The 21815-nt window shown below is 43.3% G+C and overlaps 1 protein-coding gene across 6 annotated transcripts in view; it reads right to left on the reverse strand.

Moving 5' to 3' along the window:
- Window positions 1-14730, reverse strand: part of MAP4K3 (mitogen-activated protein kinase kinase kinase kinase 3) — a 190958-nt gene extending 176228 nt beyond the window's left edge. For 3 of the 6 annotated variants that reach the window (XM_053587353.1, XM_053587352.1, XM_053587351.1), the window contains exon 1: window positions 12624-13038. In XM_053587353.1, coding sequence (XP_053443328.1) covers window positions 12624-12719 — 96 coding nt within the window. In that variant the 5' untranslated portion in view covers window positions 12720-13038. Of the gene's footprint in view, window positions 1-12173; window positions 12280-12623; window positions 13039-13706 lie in introns of those variants that run through there. The other 3 variants (XM_053587356.1, XM_053587354.1, XM_053587357.1) reach the window with 3 other exon arrangements.
- Between the last annotated feature and the right edge of the window lie 7085 nt (window positions 14731-21815).

Genomic DNA, 21815 nt, shown 5'->3' on the forward strand with positions numbered 1-21815 from the left:
ACTGTAATCCTAGCACTCTGGGCATGAGAGAGACCCCATCTCTACTAAAAAAAGAAAAACTAGCTGGGCATTGTGGCAGGCACCTGTAGTCCCAGCTACTCAGGAGGCTGAGGCAAGAGTATCACTGGAGCCCAAGAGTTTGAGGTTGCTGTGAGCTAGAGCTATGATGCCACACACTCTATCCAGGACACAGAGCAAAACCCTGTCTCAAATAAAAAAAGAAAAGAAAAGAAAAACAAAGGCAAAACACTGATGAGATAAAGATCTAAATAATTGGAAATATACTATATTCATAAATTAGAAGACTCGATGTGTTTTAAGATCTTAATTATCCACAAATTGAGCTTCAGATCTCATACAATCTCAATCAAAATCCAAGCAGGCTATGTATGTGGTAAAATATCACCAAATTATAAATAAAGACATTAAAAATGAGTACATGCAGGGGTGGCACCTGTGGCTCAAGGAGTAGGGCGCCAGCCCCATATAACAGGGGTGGCAGGTTCAAGCCTGGCCCTGGCCAAAACTGAAAATAAATAAATAAATAAATAAAGTACATGCAAAAATTAGTAAAATTTGACTAAAGTTTAGTTAATTATATTGTGCTAATCAATTTCCTGGTTTTGATAATTCACTAAATTATGTAAAAATATCACTACTGGGGGAAGTTGGGTGTTGAGTACAGCAGATCTTTCTATACTTTTTGCAACTTCCTATGAGTTTATAATTACATATTTTGAAATAAAAGTAAAAACAAAATCTCAGTCTCGGCACCGTAGCTCAAGTGGCTAGGACGCCAGCCCACATACACCAGAGCTGGCAGGTTCGAATCCAGCCTGGGCCTGCTGAACAACAATGACAACTGCAGCCAAAAAACAGTCGGATGTTGTGGCAGGTGCCTGTGATCCCAGTTACTTAGGAGGCTGAGATAGAAGAATCGTTTAAGCCCAGGAGTTGGAGGTCGCTGTGAGCTGTGATGCCAGAGTACTCTACCCAGGGCGACAGTTTGAGGCTCTGTCTTAAAAAAAAAGAAAAATCTCAGCAGGCTTTTTTTTTTTTTTTTGGGAGTCTCACTATGTAACCCTCGGTCGAGTGCCATGGCATCACAGCTCACAGCAACCTCAAACTCTTGGGCTTAAGCCATTATCCTGCCTCAGCCTCCCAAGTAGCTGGGACTATAGGCATCCACCACAACGCCCTGCTATTTTTTTGTTCCAGCCATCATTGTTGTTTAGCAGGCCCGGGCTGGATTCAAACCCACCAGCTCTAGTGTATGTGGCCAGTGCCCTACCCACTGAGCTACAGGCACCGCCTTATCAGGCTTTTATGTTTAGCTTAAAAAACTGATTCTAAAATTTGTACAGAAAAGCAAAGGACTTAGAACAGATAAAACCATTTTGAAAAGGTAAAACAAAGTTGGAGGACTCACACTACCTGATTTCAAGACTTCCTATAAAACTACAGTAGGCACGGGCAGCGCCTGTGGCTCAGCGGGTAGGGCGCTGGTCCCATATGCTGGAGGTGGTGGGTTCAAACCCAGCCCCGGCCAAAAAAAAAAAAAAAAAAAAAAAAAAACTACAGTAGGCAAGGCAAGGGAGGCATTTACTGATGAAAGGACACAGAGCTCAATGTGCACAGAGACACATCAAAGGTGTCAAAGCAACTCATTCATGACTCATTTGTATGAAGTTCTAAAAGAGCTTTTATAGTGATAAAAATCACAACAGTGACTGTAAGTGGGTGGTGAGTGGCAGTGTGGTGGTTGTGACTGACTGGGAAAGGGGACAGGAGAACTTTCTGGGGTTGAGGAAATGTTCTTTCTTAAGAGCATAGGTAACACAGTTGTGTACATTTGTCAAAACTCACCTAACTGGAACTTAAGATCTGTGAGTATACTATATGTAAACTATAATTTAATCATAAAAATACAACAGTATACGAGCTTAGCAAAATATGTATACAAAAAGGGGAAGAAAATACATCAAAATATTAGGAGTATCTCTTGGAAATAAAATTACTAGTTATTTTACTTTATTATAATTTTCTTATTGTCTATTATTTAAAAGATGTGCTATCATCAGAAAATAGGCATTTTAAAAACTTATGCCAGAATAAAAATATCTAGCCTGTACTCTACTATTCCACTCATAGTTTATATTATTACCCTCCAAATCTGTAGCATTTTTCTTCAAAAGGACATATCTCTGTACATCTTTCTGGTGATCCCTCAGTAAAATCTGAGAGAAAGATACTGACTCTTTTTAGTTCTTATTAGTCCTTAAGACACTGCTAAAGAATTGTTACTTTTCATAGAAAAGTGAAGTAACTCATTATTAGTGTTTCTTAAGAGTAACCAGAGTCTGTCTCTGACACACACACAACACACACACACACACACACACACACACACACGGGAGGGGGGAGGGAGAAGGGAGAAAAAAGAAAAGAAAGCAGGCCAGGCACAGTGCCTCACACCTATAATCCTACCACTCTGGAAGGCCAAAGCAGGCAGACTGTCTGAGCTCACAGGTTTAAGACCAGCCTGAGCAAGAGAGAGACCTCATCTCTAAAAATAACCGGGTGTGGTGGCAGACACCTGTAGCTTCCCAGCTACTGAGGGCTGAGGCAAGAGAATCGCTTGAGCCCAAGAGTTTGAGGTTGCTGTGAACTATGACACCCCAGCACTCTACCTAGGCCAACAAAGTGAGACTCTATCTCAAAAAAAGAAAAAAAGGAAAAGAAACCCCACAGGTTACAGCTTTATTTTCTATCAACATAGCTAGAATTCATCACTGTTCCCCCTTCTCAACTTTATGTACTATCTTTGCATTGGATATCATTCTCCCACTATTAATTTATTTAAGCAAACGTTTATAAAGCAGTAACATGCTCCTAAATCAAGCTTAAAATTTTGAAGTCTCCTTTGAATCAGCTTTCTCTTCCCCCCCATCTACCCACAAAGTCCTATCAAATTTTTCTCCAAGATGCTTTTCATCTGTTCTTTCCTTTCAATTCCTGACTACCACTTTCACTGCCTGACCCATCATTTACATCACTTAGCTTACTCTATATAAACTTCCAGAACAATTTCATGATTCCCTAGGGGTCTCTGGGATTTAAGGGTCTGAGAGGTCAAAACTATTTTCACATTCATACAAAAATGTTACTTGCTCCCTTTTACTGTGTTGACATTTGCACTCTGATACAAAAGCAACAATAGTAAAACTGGTGGTGCCTTAGCACAAATCAAAGAAATGGCCCCACAATGCATCAGCAGTCACCAAATTCTTTACTGCCCTGCACTGGGTGGGAGGGGTGGAGAGATAGCAGGTTTCACTTAACAATGTCCTTGTTGAAATGTAAGTTTTATTAAATCTTGACCCTTGAATATATGCCATTTTAAAATTCCATGTGATGAAATGGGAACCAGGCACAAAGCAGAGCTGGTGCACAGCAAAGTACAAAGGTTGTCTCAAAGAACAGCACTTGTGTGACTGTGAGATACAAGTTGCCAGAGCCACTTTTTTCACAGAACACCATTTTTGCTCAAAGTATCACAGTACTTTGAATGAAAAAGCAGAATTGAGAAGCTATTGTCTTCTATTTAATCAAATATTAAAGACACTTGCAAAATGTACAATGCCACTCTCCTTATTTATTGGAAAATAAAGTATTTTTCTAAAAAAAAGTTTTTTATGTTAACATGTGACAGATTTCTTATTCTTTTTAACAAATTAATAGTTTTTAAATATCTCAGATGCATCATATGGTAAATAGCAATAGGTACAGCATAAATAACTCTGAGGTTCTCAGTAATTTTTAAGCATGTGAACAAGTTTTGAAACCAAAAAATTTAAGAACCACAGATTCTACCTGGCAGGTATTTCTGTCCTTCCTCTCTGATCCAGTCTTCTAATTGCCAGACAATACTGAGCACTTTCAACATTGTTACTTCTTGTACAAAAGCCCAGCATCCTACTACTTCATAAGAAAAATTTCAACAAGTTTACAAATTGGCCCTACCTGGTCTAGCAAATCTATTTCTCCATGCTTCCCTACACAAGCCTCTACATCAGTCAATCCTCTTTTCTAGTCTGCAAGACTTCTCCCATGTGGTTATACTCACCAAGAATGACCCATTCACATCTCTGCTTTCCTCCTCTCTCTCCCTGCCTCCTCCAAGTCATTTAAACCCCACTCATTCCTAGGGAACGCAGGACAAAAGGACAGTGCGTTGAGCGTTAGACTTAAAAGTTTATACTTTAGTGTACAATGAAGAGAAGATTCTTTGAGCAAGGGAAGGTGAATGATTTATACAGAAAGAATTTTTTAAGAGTTTAAACCAGGCATTCCTCAAACTTTTTAAACAAGGGGCCAATTCACTGTCCCTCAGACCGTTGGAGGGCCGGACTATAGTTTAAAAAAAAAAAAACTAGGAACAAATTCCTATGCACACTGCACATATCTTATTTTGAAGTAAAAAACAAAATGGGAACAAATATAATTCACACCACTTCATGTGGCCCACGGGCCGCAGTTTGAGGATGCCTGGTTTAAACAAACAAAATAAATGTCTTACTTGAACATACCTAAAGTCAAATCTTAAATTCTTCCACAGAATGAATGAATGAATAAATAAATAAATAAATCTTCTACAGACTTTAAAGACTAAGGTAGGTAGTACACTGTTACATCAGGAACCTAGACTTACAATCTCAGGTCCAGGTGGTTGGCACTCTGAAACATGGCATTTTCCAGAACAAAAATCGACTGTAAAAAACAAAACTAAAGCAGAAAAGAAACATGATTTCATCTCTTGAATCATAAGGCCTTTTTGTATTGGTGAACAAAGACTTCTTCCTAAGAGCCCAATTTAATCATACATGCATTTTCAAAAAACAAAATAAAAGCACTATGTAATAGCCTAGTGATGCACATATTCACTAATCACTAAGTGTCTTTGGTTTAAAATGACAGTAACTTCAAATGGATACAACAGAAATGAACATTGTTTAATATGCAGAAGACATTCACATTAAGCCCACTGATTTTGTTTGGGCCTAATAATAAACCACGCTTAACTCACCCTATACTTATAACTGCCAGAACTCTTAGCCCAGTGCTACCTCCTCTGTGAAGCCTATATAATTCCTCCCAACCAGAAACAACGATCTTCCTCTAAACTCACGTAGTCATGGTTTGTATCTCCCATGTCAGTTCATTTATTCATTCCACAAATTATTTATTCAGTGTCTAACTTGTGTCAGGTACCCTTCTACATCCTGGGGATACAATAGTGAGTGAAATAAAATTACCAGGATTTATACTCTAGTGGGAGAAATAGGCAATGAACAAATAAATGTGTGTGATACATGCCATAATGAAAAATTAAAGAGCAAGCGAGGCAAGGTGGTTCACGCCTGGAATCCTAGCTCTCTGGGAGACAGAGTGGGATGGATTGCTTGAGCTCATGAGTTCGAGACCAGCTTGAGCAAGAGCTAGACCCCCATCTCTATTAAAAATAGAAATACTAGCCAGGTGCTATGGTGGGCGCCTGTAGTCCCAGCCACTTGGGAGGCTGAGGTAAGAAGATTGCTCAAGCCCAAGAGTTTGAGATTGCTGTGAGCTATGATGCCACAGCATTCTACCCAAGGTGACAGAGTGATTCATCTCAAAAAAAAAGAAAAATTAAGAGCAGAGTTGAATTTTCCATGAAGCTAATGAAACTTAAAGCTCAGGCTTCTTTGCCTGCACAACCTCTCTGCGAGCTGAGAGTTACTGAGACACACCGAGCATGCTCGGTAGAAGAGGAGCTGTTCCCCAAAAGCATTTCATGTGAGCATTTCTGACTCAGTGCCTAAAGAAATCTCACAAGAAAGGGATCTGACGTTAAGGTTAAAGTTTTTTTTTTTTTTTTTTTGCAGTTTCTGGCCTGGGCTGGGTTTGAACCCTCCACCTCCGGCATATGGGACTGGCGCCCTACCCCTTTGAGCCACAGGCGCTGCCCAAGGTTAAAGTATTTTAGTGGGATATCTTTTCTCATTCTAAATATTTACTTTCAAACCAAAGTTTTTATTCTATTTGTTTCCTTAATGATGGCCCCCCAAATTGTATCAACTTTAGGTCCCACAAACTCTGGATCCATCCCTAATTTGGATCCCCGAAAGTGGGAGGAGGAGTGCTATTTTATGTAGAGAGTAAGGAATGACCTCATGAAAAGGTGACATTTGAGGCTCGGTGCTCACAGCTCAGTGAGTAGGGTGCCGGCCACATACACCGAGGCTGGTGGGTTTGAGCCTGGCCTGAACCTGCTAAACAACAATGACAACTGCAACCAAAAATAGCCAGGTGTTGTGGCGGGCACCTCTAGTCCCAGCTACCTGGGAGGCTGAGGCAAGAGAATCGCTTAAGCCCAGGAGTTGGAGATTGCCGTGAGCTGTGATGTCAGAGCACTAGTAACAAGGGCGACATAGTGACACTCTGTCTCAAAAAAAAAAAAAAAAAAAAGGCAACATTTGAGATGAGACCTAGGGAAAAAGAGGAAGAGGATTCCAGGACAGACACAGCAAGTGCAGGCAGAGCATCATGAGCAGAACAGATCAGACAGAAGAACAGTAGCAGAAGAAATAGGTAATAAGAAGTAATACTAGATACTAACAGCAGTTAACAATGTCTGAGTATTATGTATCAGGCACTGTCCTAAGCATCTCTACTTTACAACGGGGGAAACTGAGGCACAGAGGGAGTAAGTAACTGGCCTTACTTACTTCTGGAGCTGGGCTCCAGAATCCTGTTCTTAAATTACTATACTAAGCTACAGAAAGGTAGGTTGAGCAGATTACGAAGTGTCTAGGAAATCTCTCAGGGCCAAGTAAGAGGTTTAATACAACAGGAATAAGTAAGGCAACAAGGTTCTGGTCTCAAACTACAACAGCTAATAGCAGGTACACATTTTATGTTCCTATAAATACCAAGTTCCAAGCCTTGCCATTTTTGCTACTCTACTCACAGTCCCTGACACATTTCCTCTCATTACAGCTGTTCAATACAGGATGGTTTTTCAATGTATTCTTATGAGAGAACTTACTGTTTATTTTCAATACAAAATAATGTATTAGATGTGCTTTCACAAATAAATACACAGATCAAAGCTTGGAGGTAAGTATCTCCAAGAGAATCTAAAGAGATCTACTTTAGAGAATCAGATCTACATCAAAGTCAGACAATCTGGGGTCTTATTCGTTTGCTTTAAAGCTTTCTAGAGAAATTACCTGCCTATCTGTTCCACTGCCAATCCTCACCTCAAACAGCTACTGATGCTGGAAAATTCTATTTGAATCAACTTGAAATGATCTTACTGAAGTTTGGGGTCATTACCTCTTATCTCCCTAGACTTTATCCTCCATGGAAATGAAAGTGAGCATAACAGCAGATAACCATGTTTGAGTTTCCTTTCTAAATGCTTAAGCTCTTCATGTTCTTCATCAAAGGAAAATGTTCCAAAAAAGGTTCTTACAAATGCTGATTATAACGAAAGAATTAGTCTTTGATAAACAGAATACCTTGAAAGATGCATAACTACCAATAAGCCAACACATAATTCTCTAAATACATACAAGTTGGTTTCCTGATTTCATTGCCCCACACTTCAGTTTTTCTTCTTTTCAGTTTTCACAGCAACTTCAAATCTAGACTACCAGGTAAATGCTACCTGGAGGCCTTCTCAAGTAAAGGGAACAGCTTCCAAACACACACAGATAAAAACCAATATCAATGTTTCCAAAGCATGTTCTTCAAGACACTAGTACTAAGGACAAGGAATGATATTACGGGGGGGGGCGGGGGGGGGGAAACTCGTAGGTTTGGAGTTTGCTAGGTTAAGCAAAGTTTAGCAGACTTCTTTACCAGAGACTCCTCAGTCTTTACGCATGGTACGGCTTTCCCTGAAGCAACCTGTCCAACCCTTGGAAAATGCCTGTGTATATTCTTGGACAAATGTCTACGAACTCCAGTCTGGAAGTAAAAGATGATTTTAAGGGTTCCAGCCTTTTAGTAAATTGTCACTACCGGGACTTTTGACAAAAGTTGGGTATGAGGAAAGGCCTCCTTTTGGAGAAGGATGTCAGCTGAGACAATGGCAGGAGAAAGCACCAGCAGGAGACCAGTGCTGGGAGCTTCTGACAGGGACCAGGCTAAAGCCATGACATTAGATGAGCTACTTCCTAGAACACTCCTTAAAAAGCCTCTTTAGCCTTTATCCTATCTCTAGCTTTACTATCCCCCGTTTCTTTCTAGAAGTAAAGACATGATGTCTTTAAGGGTAGGAATAACAAATTTAAACTAGGAAACTGAGAAAAGATGGCACAATGCATATGAAAATCATATTAAATACTGACATTGTGATCTAGTACCGAACTACCTACTTTTGCCAAGAAAACTCTTTCAAAAGATTAATCTACTAATTATTTGTTCTTTTCCTTTTTGGATCCTTCATGTCGTAGAGAATGCAATGAATGCTACAAGACATCTCTACAGAAAAGTAAGAATACATACAACATGACACCTACTAATTTCAGAGCACCTCAGAGGCCTCCTGAGGTTCAATGAAAGAGCTCTAAATGTCAACTGCTAGGTCCCTACGCAACCCCAGCTGCAGATACTTCATGACAGATAAAGTCTGCCAGGGGAGGTGGCTGAGGCCTATAACCCCAGCACTCTGGGAGGCCAAGGCAGGAGGATCACTGGTACTCAGCGAGACTAATCTGAGCAAGATCAAGACCCCATCTCTACTAAAAACAGAAACAAATTAGCTGGACATGGTGGTGTACACCTGCAGTCCCAGCTATTCAGGAGGGTAAGGCAAGAAGATCCCTTGAGCCCAGGAGTTTGAGGTTGCTGTGAGCTAGGTTGACACCAGGGCACTCTAGCCTGGGCAACCGAGTCAGACTCTGTCTAACACACATACAAAAAAGTAAGCTACGATTTCCTTGTTTGTTTACTGTATCTAAGTACTTTAAGACTGTAGAAATAAAATAAATGTCTACTTCCATTGACCTGAAAAAAATGAAGATAACTTATTCTTTGAGTTAAACTTGAGTCATTTATTTAATACAAAAGCAGAAGGGCATATTATGGTATTAAAAATACCTTCACAACAAAACAGCTCTGAGAGGCTAAGTGATTTTGCAAGATCACACAGCTAATAAATCCCAGATCATTCACATCATAGTTTAGCACTTTTTAACTAAACCATGACACCTAAGTATAATAAATACTGTATTACGTTGAGTAGGATACTATTTTCAAAATAAAAACCCCTTAATACACCAACCTTCCAAGATTGACTACAATTAATTAGGCATCTAACTTCACTACTTAATCCAATCATTCTATTTTTAGTACCTAAATACTAACAAATTAAGAAGCAAATTATACACACTGGTTTTTGAAAACAAAATGTAGTGCTCTCCAATTAATCAACACAATTAGTATAAATAAGAGAAATATAAAATAGCAAAACAAATACAAAAAAGTATCTATCTTTATAGTGTAAACATGATTATAGACAAAAATACAATAGTTTAAGATTGGGAGGCCAGACGCAGTGGCTCACACCTGTAATCTTACCACACTGGGAGGCTGAGGCAGGTGGATCACTTGGAGGCCGAGGCGGGCGGACCACTTGAGCTCACTAGTACGAGATCAGCCTGCACAAGAGTGAGACCCTATTGCCACTAAACATCGAAAAAAAAAAAAAAAACTTAGGCAAGGGGATCGCTTGTGCCCAAGAGTTTGAGGTTGCTGTGAGCTATGACACCATAGCACTCTACCAAGGGCAACAAAGTGAGACTGAGTCTCAAAAAATAAAAAGATTGGGACTTGGCAGGTGGGGTATGATGCCAAAAACTACATGAAGTTGTAAGTTGTACTTTGGTCCCTTGTATTAGAAAGGTCTGGCAGGCAGGGATCAAGCATCTATTCTGATGTCCACTTGGCAGACTACAAAAACTCTGAGGTCTGGCTGCACAGCAGGAGTTAGGTATTATTAACCACTACTTAAAGATCCCTAGTAACTTAGAGTGTGACTACAACTCAAACACTGAACTAAATGTGCGCCCTCAGTTTCCCACTGGAAATGAGGTAATACATTATCTGCCCATATCCTATCTTTAGAGAGGCATCCGTGGTTAAGAAAGTAGACTTTAACTGATTTGAATTTTAGCTCTGCTAACTACCAACTTTGGCAAATTACTTTAATCTCCCCGGGTCTCAGTTTCTTCAACTTCAAATGAAGTCAGTAACAGCATCTATCTCACAAGGTCAGTGTTAGGAATAAGCAGAAAAATCTTAGGAAAGTGTCCGGCAAGTAATAAGCCCTCCATAAATGTCAGCCAGTATTTATTTTAAGCAAATGACAAGATTAATCAATTTATTATGTCTCTATTGCACTTAAAAAATTACAGGCCCTTTTTTTTTACTTTTTAATCATGTGGCTCAACTGTTTTTTATTTTTAAATACAGTAGAACCTTGGTAAGTTGACCACCCAAGACACTGTAACAAACTGGTCAACATACGGAAGTGGTCAACATAAACTACGCCTTCTGTACAGATACACACATGGGGTAGGTGTCTAGTCTATGAAAAGTAGGAAAACTTAGGAGGTGGTCAATGTAGGGAGGTGGGCAACTATGGAAGTTCTTCTGTATTGCAAATACATGGTCAATTATTCTTGTAAAGAACTCTAAACTTACCACACACACTGCCACTAAGACTTATACACTCGTAAGGTTTTAGTTAACTTTTCACTTGAATATAATCAGACAATTCCCCTCCTACCCAGCCAGCCATTAGCTACTGGCATCCATCCACTTCTACTTTCACAGTCATCACCATGTTCTAAAACATCATTATTCTTACCTGAACTATCACAATGCCGCCTAACTGCTCTTTCCCTCCATTCCACTCTTCACACTGCGGTATGGTGATCTCTTAAAATCTAAACCTAACTTTACTCTTCTACTTAAAATCCTGCAGTAGCTCCCGGCTGTCCTAAAGAGAAGTCCAATTTCCTTACCAGAGCTAAGAGGCTTGCAAGATCTAGGGCCTTTCTCCCTCTCTGGCTGCTCAGGCTATACAGGCCTTCTTTCAAAACCAGGCCTCAGAGCTTCCATTATCAGACATAATCCCTTCTCTCCATTGCCCTGAGAATGCCTAATCACCTTTCAGATCTCAACTAAAAGGTGATGAGCCTCTGACTCCCCAAACAAGAACAGGTCTGCCTGTTACATGCTCTCATAACTCTAATCCGAATACTCTGCAGCACAAAATAAAACTGCAATAAAGTATTCAAATGGCTGCTGAATGTTGTTCTTGCCTAAAATAACAGAAACTCCTAGTAAGATTTGGGATGTCTTTTACTGCTGCAACTCAAGTGCTCAGATGCTTAGTGCCTTATATACCGTAGGTGTACTCAATACACCTGTATCCTCTACCCGGATAAGTGATCTCATAACCACAATGGTGAAAAGCAAACCATCCACAAAACAAGACTAATTCAGAACACATATGCACTGTTTCAAATAATAAAGTTGAGGCTAAACTTTCCAAGGTAAAATTAAGTTTCTTTGTGTGTATCCTCAGGTGTTAGTGAAACAGCAGGAGTTCAACTTCAGTTACCAGTAATAAGATACACAACTAAATCCAAACTGCTGCCACATTTGGCACCATCCTCCTCTCTTCTTGGCAGTCCCTGGGAGGCCAAAAGTTGAGCTGGCCAGGGAAGAGTGATTTATCTTCCCACATTTAGAAGTGGTCCCTCTGCAACAGGAATGCTACTAATGGACTTTGAATTCTAAACTTGCCAAACCAGTACCTATCCTAAGTACTCAATTCACTTTAAAAAACAAAAAGCAAACAAAAAAAAAGCTGATTCCTATGTGTCATTGACAAAAACAAGTTTGAAAGGCATCACAGTCCAATTCAACTAGGCAAATACAATGTTGCTCTTTCCTCTTCCCCCTCAAAAATCCCCCCTCCCACAATACTAACTAGATCTCTTTTACAAAAGAAAAGTCATTACTTGGGAACTTAAAATAAACTGATAGGCAGATGCTAAGAAGCTAAAGGCTGAGGGCGGTCGATGGAGGGGCGCAGCGTATTAACCATTACCAACCTAGTAGACAGGAGCTCTCAACCTACAGCGGACACAACCCAGGACTGGGAAGCACGCAGGTCTGACAACGCCAACCCCGGCTGCCTGGTTCGTCGCACTGACCCCGCCAATGCAACAAACGCCCAGACCTCTGCACTGCCAAGAGCGCAGTGGCTCGCTCCCGTTCAGCCCTTCCCTGGAAATGTGCGCAGGAGGGGAGGTGTCAAAGATCACGTCCAGGGCAGGGCTCAGGTCAGGACGAGGAGGTCTCGGGGTCAAACATTTGTCCCTTTGTTCAACCCGAGGCGGCAGAACCCTCTGCGCCCGCTCCTCCTCCTTCCCCACTGCTCCCAGGCGCCAGCGTCTCCCAAGGCAGCGCGGACTCGGACGCCAAGGCTCGCGGAGCCCCCGGCCCTCCCCGTGGAAAGTCGGGACCCCGCGGCCTCGGCGGCGCGCGGCCCCTGCCTTTACCTTGTAGACGTCGCCGTAGGTGCCGCTGCCGATGCGCTGAATCAGCTCGAAGTCCTCCTGCGGGTTCCGGCGGGACAGATCGAAGCCGGGGTTCATGGCGGGCCCCGGGTGCCCCCGGCCTCCCTCCCGCGCAGGGGAGGGGGGGCGCTCAGGGGGCCACACGGAGAGTGGGCGCCGCGGCCGGCCCCCTGCTCCCCTGGCGGTCACAATCGCGCGGCTCCACGCTGCGGCCGCCGCCGCTCCCCTCACGCAGCCGCCGCCGCCGCCGCCGCCGCCGCCGCCGGCCTAACCGTCCCCGCCCCCCGCAGCCGGCCGCCGCGCCGAGCCGGGTCACACCCACAAGGAGAGGAGAACGCTCGCAGCCCCTCGCTCGGGGTGAAACTCCAACATGGCTTCCGCTTTCGCCGCTCCTCCCCCTCCTCGTACTCCGGCTCCTCCGCCCTCCTCCCCCTTTTCCTGGCTCCGTCCCGACTGCGCAGCCGCGATCCCGGAGGGAGCGCTCCCAAGCTCCGCGCGCGCCCGGCCCGTGCGCGCTCCGCCTCGGCGCGCCTGCCCGCGGGAGCTGAGCCGCCTCGGCGTGCCAGAGCGCGGACCCGCGCCGGCCCCGGACGCCGGGCGCTGGGAAGGCTTGCCTGCCCCCGGGACCGCGGAAAGGACAGGCGGAAAGCGGCTCCTCTTCGCTTCTTTCCCCCCATCGACAAAGTTTGACGTTTCTGTATCTGGTTCTTGTCCTAAGCAGGTAGTATAATTGGCAAGGCAGCTAGTGTCCCAAACGTTTATTATTATGATTATTTTTAGAATCAACTACACATAGTTTACAACGGAGTACCGCAGCGTCTCTGGCACTGCGGGGAGGGGTCGCCCAACACACCCTGAGAAAAGGCCCCTAGAAAAGTGAGCTGTGCTTACTCCTGTACGGGACACTTGGGCCGCGGGAGTTGGCCCGCCGGGGTGCGGGAGAGGGGAGGTGTATGGAGCGGGCAGGGCAAGAAAGCTCCGGGGAAGGCTGGCTGAGCAGCTGTCCACTCCCACGCGGGCAGGGAGTGGGAGGCAGGCAGAGCGCAGAACTAAAGCAAGACTGACCTCCCTGGATTATCAAAGACTGGCGGCGACTGGACAAGCTTCTAGCAAACCTGCAAAGGGTGGAGTGTGGACCAGGTCCACTACCGCACCTGAAATGTAAACACCTGGTGATCCGGAAGCTCTTTAACTCTGACCTTACCTACCAAGGCTCCACCCTGCTTAGGACCCAGATTGCGAGTGTGGCATGCAAACTATGTGGACACCAGCTCCTACTGTTGATACGTAATGCAGGGTTAACTCTGTTGTCAGTAAACTGCCTAGTAGGCATTTCCAAAGCTTTAATCAACTGGGTGATGGCCATTGCACAGCAATGCCAGGGTTGGGTTTTTGCTTCAGAAATGCTTTCCTAATCCCTTTAGGCAACAGCTTCCAGCCACTAATATTCCCTAATGCCTTGTGGCTCCTGAGAAACTAGGTCTCATCGAACCTGCCAAACAATATATTCAAATAATAGTCAAGAAAACTTCTTGTGGATAACTGCTTTATGTATTTAATGAAGATCTTTTCAGGCCTTTTGTTTACGGTAAAATTGTATACTTAATACATTCTCAAATTGCTTGTATTGAGTATCTGACCAAAAGAAGTTGGAAAGATGGTCATCTTCATCTGTACAAATAGCCTTTCAATTATCTAGTTTTTAATTGTTTTAAAGAATCAGTAATATGAGAGTATCAGCTTCCTACCCTAGAAGTACATAACATTGAATTTCTTCTGATAGATTTACCTTAAGGCTATTGTATTTTGAGAATTCAGCTCCTAACTATGAATGTTATTCCATAGCTAAGGATCCTGCTTTTGCCTGTTAACTTCCTTGAATGGATTATCCAGGGATCCCCAGTGAAAGAAACCATGCTAACATTTTTGTACATAAAAAAAGTGAGTACCCTTGTTTCTTAGAAAAACAAGAAAACCTGTGTAAGGCACTTGCCTAGGACCCAGAGAGTAGGATTTCCTTCAGCTTGTCCACATTTGGAGAATTGTTTGGCCAAGATAATTAGCCCAGGATTCAGATAAGCAGACCTAACAAACTATCCCAAATAGAAACCAGTTCTACTCCCTTTCTCTGCCTTCTTAAACCCGCAAGCCAAATTCTGGGGACTGAGTACTGCACAAGAAAGTTCTAATGGTTTCACTGTTTTGTTTGCTGAGATTATCATCTGTTCAAATAACTCAGCACTCGCATCACTAATAGACTTCTTTCAAAAGGAAAAGACATTTCAGTAGGGCTGGACCAGTCTTTAAAGTTTTGTTTGTTCCATTTTGGCAGGGCCATACTAGTCCTTTTGAAAAGAAGTGGATTTTCATGTAAGGGCCTGATTCACCTTATGGGTTACAACATAAATAAAAAGCTTTTGCACTTAACTGCTCACAAAGAATAAAATATTTTTTCTTTGTAATATATACATACAGCCAAATCTAGCGCCTTTTTTTCCTGTTCTAACACTCCTCAACTTTGATAGATGTGCCACTAATGATCATACTTTTCCTAGAATCAGAGAAAGAGTTTCCCTCTTTCTATGATAAGAAGTATCTTTAGAAGTCATCTGATCTTTTCAATTCAGGAGTTGCTTCTATAGCATCTCTCCTAGATTTTCTGCTGCTTGACTACCGTTAATAAAAGGGTACTCAACTGATTCTCAAAAGCAACCTATCTCATTGTGAGATAGTATTAGTGACTGATCATAATAACTAATAGAAAAATAATAATATCTGATATTACCAACTACTTACAAGGAACTGAGCCAAGTACTTTCCATGTATTACCTCATTTAATTCGTGCAACAACCTGATGGCCTAGGTATCTCCATTTTATGAGGCACAGACAGATTAAGCTGCTGAAAGCATCACAGAAAGCTCAAATTTGAACAGAGGCAGTGTGACACCAAACACCACACTCTTTGCCACTGATCTATACTCTGTGTACAATATTCTTTTTAAAAAATTTCCCTAATGCTAAACCAAAATCTTATCTCCGTGAGATTTAGTTAAAGCCCAGGATTAGATTCTGGTGCTATCAAATACAGACAAGAAAAGCCACAGTGCCTGTCCTCAGGGAGTTTGCAATCTCACAAAATAGGAGGGGCTAGACATGAGGAAGGTTTAGGAATAAGGTTAAATCTGATGGAGGCACCCGTAGCTCAGTCAGCAAGGGCGCAGGCCACATACCCCTAGGGTGGCAGGTTCGAACCCAGCCCGGGTCTGCTGAGCAATGACAACTGCAACCAAAAAATAGCCAGGCATTGTGGCAGGCGCCTGTAGTCCCAGCTACTTGGGAGGCTGAGGCAAGAGAATCTCTTAAGCCCAAGAGTTGGAGGTTGCTGTGAACTGTGACCACATAGTACTCTACCGAGGGCGGCATAGAGAAATTCTATATCAAAAAAAAAAGGAATAGGAAGTTACGCTTTAAAAAGGTCAGGAACTGACTCATGAAGACCTTGTAGTTGGTTGGGTTATCATGCATTTTAGCTGCAGAGGTCTAGGAGGTTATGTAGCCTAGCCTAGCACAGCTCTCACCCAGGCTACCTTGGTTTAAATCTTGTCCCTGTTCCCTTACTAAGGGAAAGAATACAGGAGATAATTGGAAGATAGAATTCATGGGCTTGGGATGTTGAGTAAGTGCAGAGTCGTGAGGGGCATGCAGGCTTCTAGCTTGGGCAGTTGGGAGGATTGTGATAGCATTTACCATAAAAGGGTAACTGGTATTATCTGGGGTAGTGTTTTAGCACTGGATCAAAGTAGATTCTGCTTTGTACCTATATATAAGATGCTCAACTAGAAATGTAAAATTAGTGATAAATATGTGGATCTGAAACAAAAAGATCTCAGGGCTGATTTTTAGATTCGAGCAGTCAAAATTCTAAAAAATATATTGAGCACCTATCACAGGCCAGATACTGCGTTAGGTTTTTTTTTTTTTTTTTTTTTTGTAAAGACAGAGTCTCACCTTATCGCCCTCGGTAGAGTGCTGTGGCGTCACACAGCTCACAGCAACCTCCAAATCCTTGGGCTTAGGTGATTCTCTTGTCTCAGCCTCCCAAGTAGCTGGGACTACAGGCGCCCGCCGCAACGCCCGGCTATTTTTTTGTTGCAGTTTGGCCCGGGGCTGGGTTTGAACACGCCACCCTTGGCATATGGGTTCGGCACCCTACCCGCTGAGCCACAGCCGGCGCCCTACCCACTGAGCCACAGGCGCCGCCCTACATTAGGTTTTAATGATGCAATGGACATGTTCTCTGAACTCAGATTGAGAATACAGACAAGTTTTCAGGGAATTACTTTACAGTGAGATGGGTACAGAGGAGCAGAATCCGAAGGAAATATTAGATGCCCCAAGGGCGGCTCCTGTGGCTCAAAGGAGTAGGGCACCAGCCCCATATGCCAGAGGTGGCGGCGGGTTCAAACCCAGCCCTGCCCAAAAAAGAAGGGAAATATTAGATGCCCCTAGAACTAATAATTTGGCTCTTTTTTGGAACCTATATATATATGTTGGTCTTTTTTTTTGAGACAAGAGTCTCAAGCTGTCCCTCTGGATAGGCTGTCTTGGAGTCACAGCAACCTCCAACTCTTGGGCTCAAGAGATCCTCTTGCTTCAGTTTTTCTATTTTGTTAGAGACAGGGATCTCACTTTTGCTCAGGCTGGTCTCAAACTCCTGAACTCAAGCAATCCACCCACCTCAGCCTCTCAGAGGTGGATTACAGGCATAAGCAACCACGCCCAGCCTGGGACCAATATATGTTTTTTATTTCCTTAAAACATGTACTCAATATGTATTTACAGGCACAGCAGGGCTCTGCCTGGCTCCTAGCTCCTCAGGTGCCAGTTCCCAGCCCCCACTCTTACTATGAGCAATCCAGCTCAGTTTCAGATTTGCATACATCCTAATGCAATGGAGGTTTTATTAGCATTTTGGGTGGGATGAATTTTTCTTGTGTGGGATGGTCCCTATACATTATGATGTCCCTGCCCCCGTATGTCAATACTGCTCCCAGCAATAATGACATCAACAACAAAAGTGGCCACACATATTTTTGAACGCCCAGATTTCTACTAGAGGGTGTGTGTGGGGTTGGCTGGATTGAGAATGTTTGCCTATTGGCGGCGCCTGTGGCTCAGTGAGTAGGGCGCCGGCCCCATATGCCGAGGGTGGCAGGTTCAAACCTCAGCCCCGGCCAAACTGCAACCAAAAAATAGCCGGGCGTTGTGGCGGGCGCCTGTAGTCCCAGCTACTCCGGAGGCTGAGGCAAGAGAATCGCTTAAGCCCAGGAGTTGGAGGTTGTACGACACTCTACCCGAGGGTGGTACAGTGAGACTCTGTCTCTACAAAAAAAAAAAAAAAAGAGAATGTTTGCCTATCATGCCCCTCAGGAAAACTGTCACCCACACTAAACTGTTTATCAGTGTACTTTTCTATCTCATACAGTATATTTGCTGAGAAAAGTTCTGATATGTTAATTATTTCCCTTGTATTACATTTCCAATGTTTAACATCTACATAATGTTTCACTGCCCTCTCTGGATTCACATCCAAGATTCCACCTGCCCCTTGTCACAGTTCCTAAAATCACTTAGAAGAGCACCAAATCTAGTCTTTTTAGATTATAGAAGTCTTCACAAAAGAACCATCTAAGCTGGTTCTTAGAGAATTATCCAGGTAAGATGATATACTCCATGCCAAAGTGTTAGGAATGAAATAGTTCTGGGCTAGGGGCAGTGGCTCACACCAGGAATCCTAACACTCTCAGAGGATCACTTGAGCTCAGGAGTTATAGACCAGCCTGAGCAAGAATAAGACCCAATCTCTACAAAAACAAGAAAATTAGCCAGGCATTGGGGAGGGAATGGGGGGCACCTGTAGTTGCAGCTACTAGGGAGGCTGAGGCAGGAGGATTGTTTGAACCCAGGTGTTTGAGGTTGCTGTGAAGTAGGCTGATGCCAAGACACTCTGGCTGAGGCAACACAGTGAGACTCTGCTTCAAAAAAAAGAAAAAGTAGTTCTGTTCATGGTGAATGTGGTAACAGAAGTTTCTGGAGTGAGAGCAGTCCATGAAAGAATATATAAATTGTGTTAAATAACTTGGATTTTTTGTTTTTACTGAGAATAAAAGAGAACTATTCATGGGTTTTCAGCACATGAATAACGTGATCTACTTGTGACTTAGAACTAGCCTATTAGTTAAATTGCAGACAGGTGGTAAGGTGGGAGTCCATATGAGAGAACAGTTAGAAGTCTCACACCGTAGTGAGAGAATGGGGGCCTAAATCAACCACTGGACAGAGTTTCAACATACAGCAATGGCAGTATTTGATATTGGAGATCAAGATGAATTCTCTTTTTTTTTTTTCTTTTGTAGAGACAGAGTCTCACTGTACCGCCCTCGGGTAGAGTGCCGTGGTGTCACATGGCTCACAGCAACCTCCAGCTCCTGGGCTTAAGCGATTCTCCTGCCTCAGCCTTCCAAGCAGCTGGGACTACAGGCGCCCGCCATAACGCCTGGCTATTTTTTTTTTTTGTTGCAGTTTGGCCGGGGCTGGGCTTGAACCCGCCACCATTGGCATATGGGGCCTGGGCCCTACTCACTGAGCCACAGGCGCCGCCCAAGATAAATCCTCATAGGGAAGATGTATGGAATAGATAGAAAGTGGGTTTCTAGAAAACTCCACCATTTAGATGTGACAAAAGTAAGAGATGGGTGGTACCTGTGGCTCAGTGAGTAGGGCACCAGCCCCATATACCCAGGATAGTGGTTTCAAATCCAGCCCCGGCCAAACTGCAACAAAAAAACAGCTGGGTGTTGTGGCGGGCACCTATAGTCCCAGCTGCTCGGGAGGCTGAGGCAAGAGAATTCGCCTAAGCCCAAGAGCTGGATGTTGCTATGAGCTGTGACGCTATGGCACTCTTACCAAGGGCGACAAAGTGAGACTCTGTCTCAAAAAAGAAAAAAAGAAAAGAAAAAAGTAAGAGAATTGAGCAAAGAATCCCAGGAAGGTGGAACTTAGTATGATGTATGGGAATAAATTGGTATAGCACCACAAGAATGAACCACTCAGATCTCCCTTTAGGGAAGTACCTGCTATGTGGAGTGTGACTTGGCTGACAGCCTCCAGTTACCACACTTTGGGGATCCATTATAACATAACAAAAGTCGCCTTCTCCCCAGATGCTCCCACCCAATACCAGTTTCCTCTACTGGGCAGTCATTGTTCTGGGACTCCCCATTGGCCCGACAGTGGCTTTCTTCTTTCTTTCTTTCCTTCCCTTCCTTTCTTTTCTTCCCTTCCTTCCCTTCCTTCCAATCCTTCCCTTCCTTTCTTCCTTTTTTTTTTCTTTTTGAGACAGAGTCTCACTTTGTTGCCCTGGCATCAGCCTAGCTCACAGCAACCCCAAACTCCTAGGTTCAAGTGATCCTCCTGCCTCAGCTTCCCTATAGTTGCGACTATAAGTGCCCACCACAATGCCTAGCTAATTTTTTTTATTTTTAGTAGAGGCAGGGTCTCACTCTTGCTCAGGCTGGTCTCGAACTCCTAAACTCAAGCCTTCCAGAGTGCTGGGATTACAGGCGTGAGCCCTACTGAGCCGGGCCTGACGGAGGCTTTCTTAGAGCTGCTCTGCCCACTAGCTCTTCCTACCCAATCCTTCACCTTTTCTCACTGGCTTCACAGGTATTAAGACCTGTGTTACAGTCCGAGACTCCTCCCTCCTAGTTCTGCTCCTTTCTTCTTTAGCAATTGGCTATACCATAAAGCCAAGGTGTATAGTAGGCTATACTATGCAGGTTTGTGTAAACACACTCTATAAATGTTCGCACAAGCATGAAGTTGCCTAATGATGCATTTCTCAGAATGTGTCCCCGTCATTAGGTGATGCACGACTGTATTGAAGAACTGTAAGGAAGCACAGGCTTGGTAAGTGACGGCTAAGAGATGGCTGAGATCATCTTTTTGATAAAATCCTAATTATGTTATCCCACGTCAGAGGAGAACATAGTGTTTCCCCTATTCCATTTTACATAACATCCAGCCTAACATTTCCCTCAGACGCCCTCAGTTAAGAAGCATTGCCTCATGTCCTAGTTCCCAAATACAGAGTGAGGCCACTTTTGGGCCAGGCTGAGCTGGCCCAGAACAAATATAGTTACACATATTGTGTTTGCAGAGTAGCTTACTGCCCCAGGGTGTTATCCTGCTGGCCTTTTCATTAGAAGCTTTATTGTATGTTACTATCACTCCCCTAGGAGGACTCCATCACCCTTGCCCAACAAAACCTATATAGTAGTAAAGCAATCTATTCATAGATCTAGGAAGTTCATCTTTTTTTTGCACTTTTTGGCCATGCTGGGTTTGAACCTGCCACCTCTGGTGTATGAGGCAGGCACCCTACTCACGGAGCCACAGGTGCCACCCAAAATTCTTTCTTTTTATTTTTTGAGACTGAGTCTTACTATGTCTCCCTTGGTAGAATGCTATGGCTTCACAGCTCACAGCAACCTCCAACTCTTGGGTTAAGCAATTCTCCTGCCTCAACCTCCCAAGTAGGGCGCCCACCACAATGCCCGGCTATTTTTTGTTGCAGTTGTCATTGTTTAGCTGGCCCAGGCCAGGCTCGAACCGGCCAGCCTTGGTACATGTGGCTGGTGCCGTAACCACTGTGCTATAGGTGCCAAGCAGGAAGTTCATCTTTTTGAATAAATAATTGATTAATTTGGTTTAATCAACTGGATTTTTTCTTAATCAAAACAGAAAAGTAAAAATAAAAGCTCAGTTAAATTAAAAAAAAATTTTTTTTAAAGCCAGTTAAATAGTTCAAATACCAGGATTTTCCATTATCTCAAAAAGATACTTGCTCACAGCACAAGGTGGATTATGAGGAAACCCATTTCTGAAACTGACCCACCCAGATCTCCAGAGCCATTTACTGAGACTGAGTTCATGGCAAAGCCCATCTGGATCAAGGCTTGCCTCTTCTCTGTATTAAAGCCAGACTTTCTCCCTGGGATCTAATCATCTGGGTTACTTACAGATACTTTTTAAAACTACATATTTAAGTTAGTAGTCAAACATAAGTTAATAGTAAAATGAGTAGTATGAACTTTCTCATTTGAGCATCTGAT

This window comes from Nycticebus coucang, chromosome 4 (assembly GCF_027406575.1).
Source record: "Nycticebus coucang isolate mNycCou1 chromosome 4, mNycCou1.pri, whole genome shotgun sequence".
Taxonomy (NCBI): Eukaryota; Metazoa; Chordata; class Mammalia; order Primates; family Lorisidae; genus Nycticebus; species Nycticebus coucang.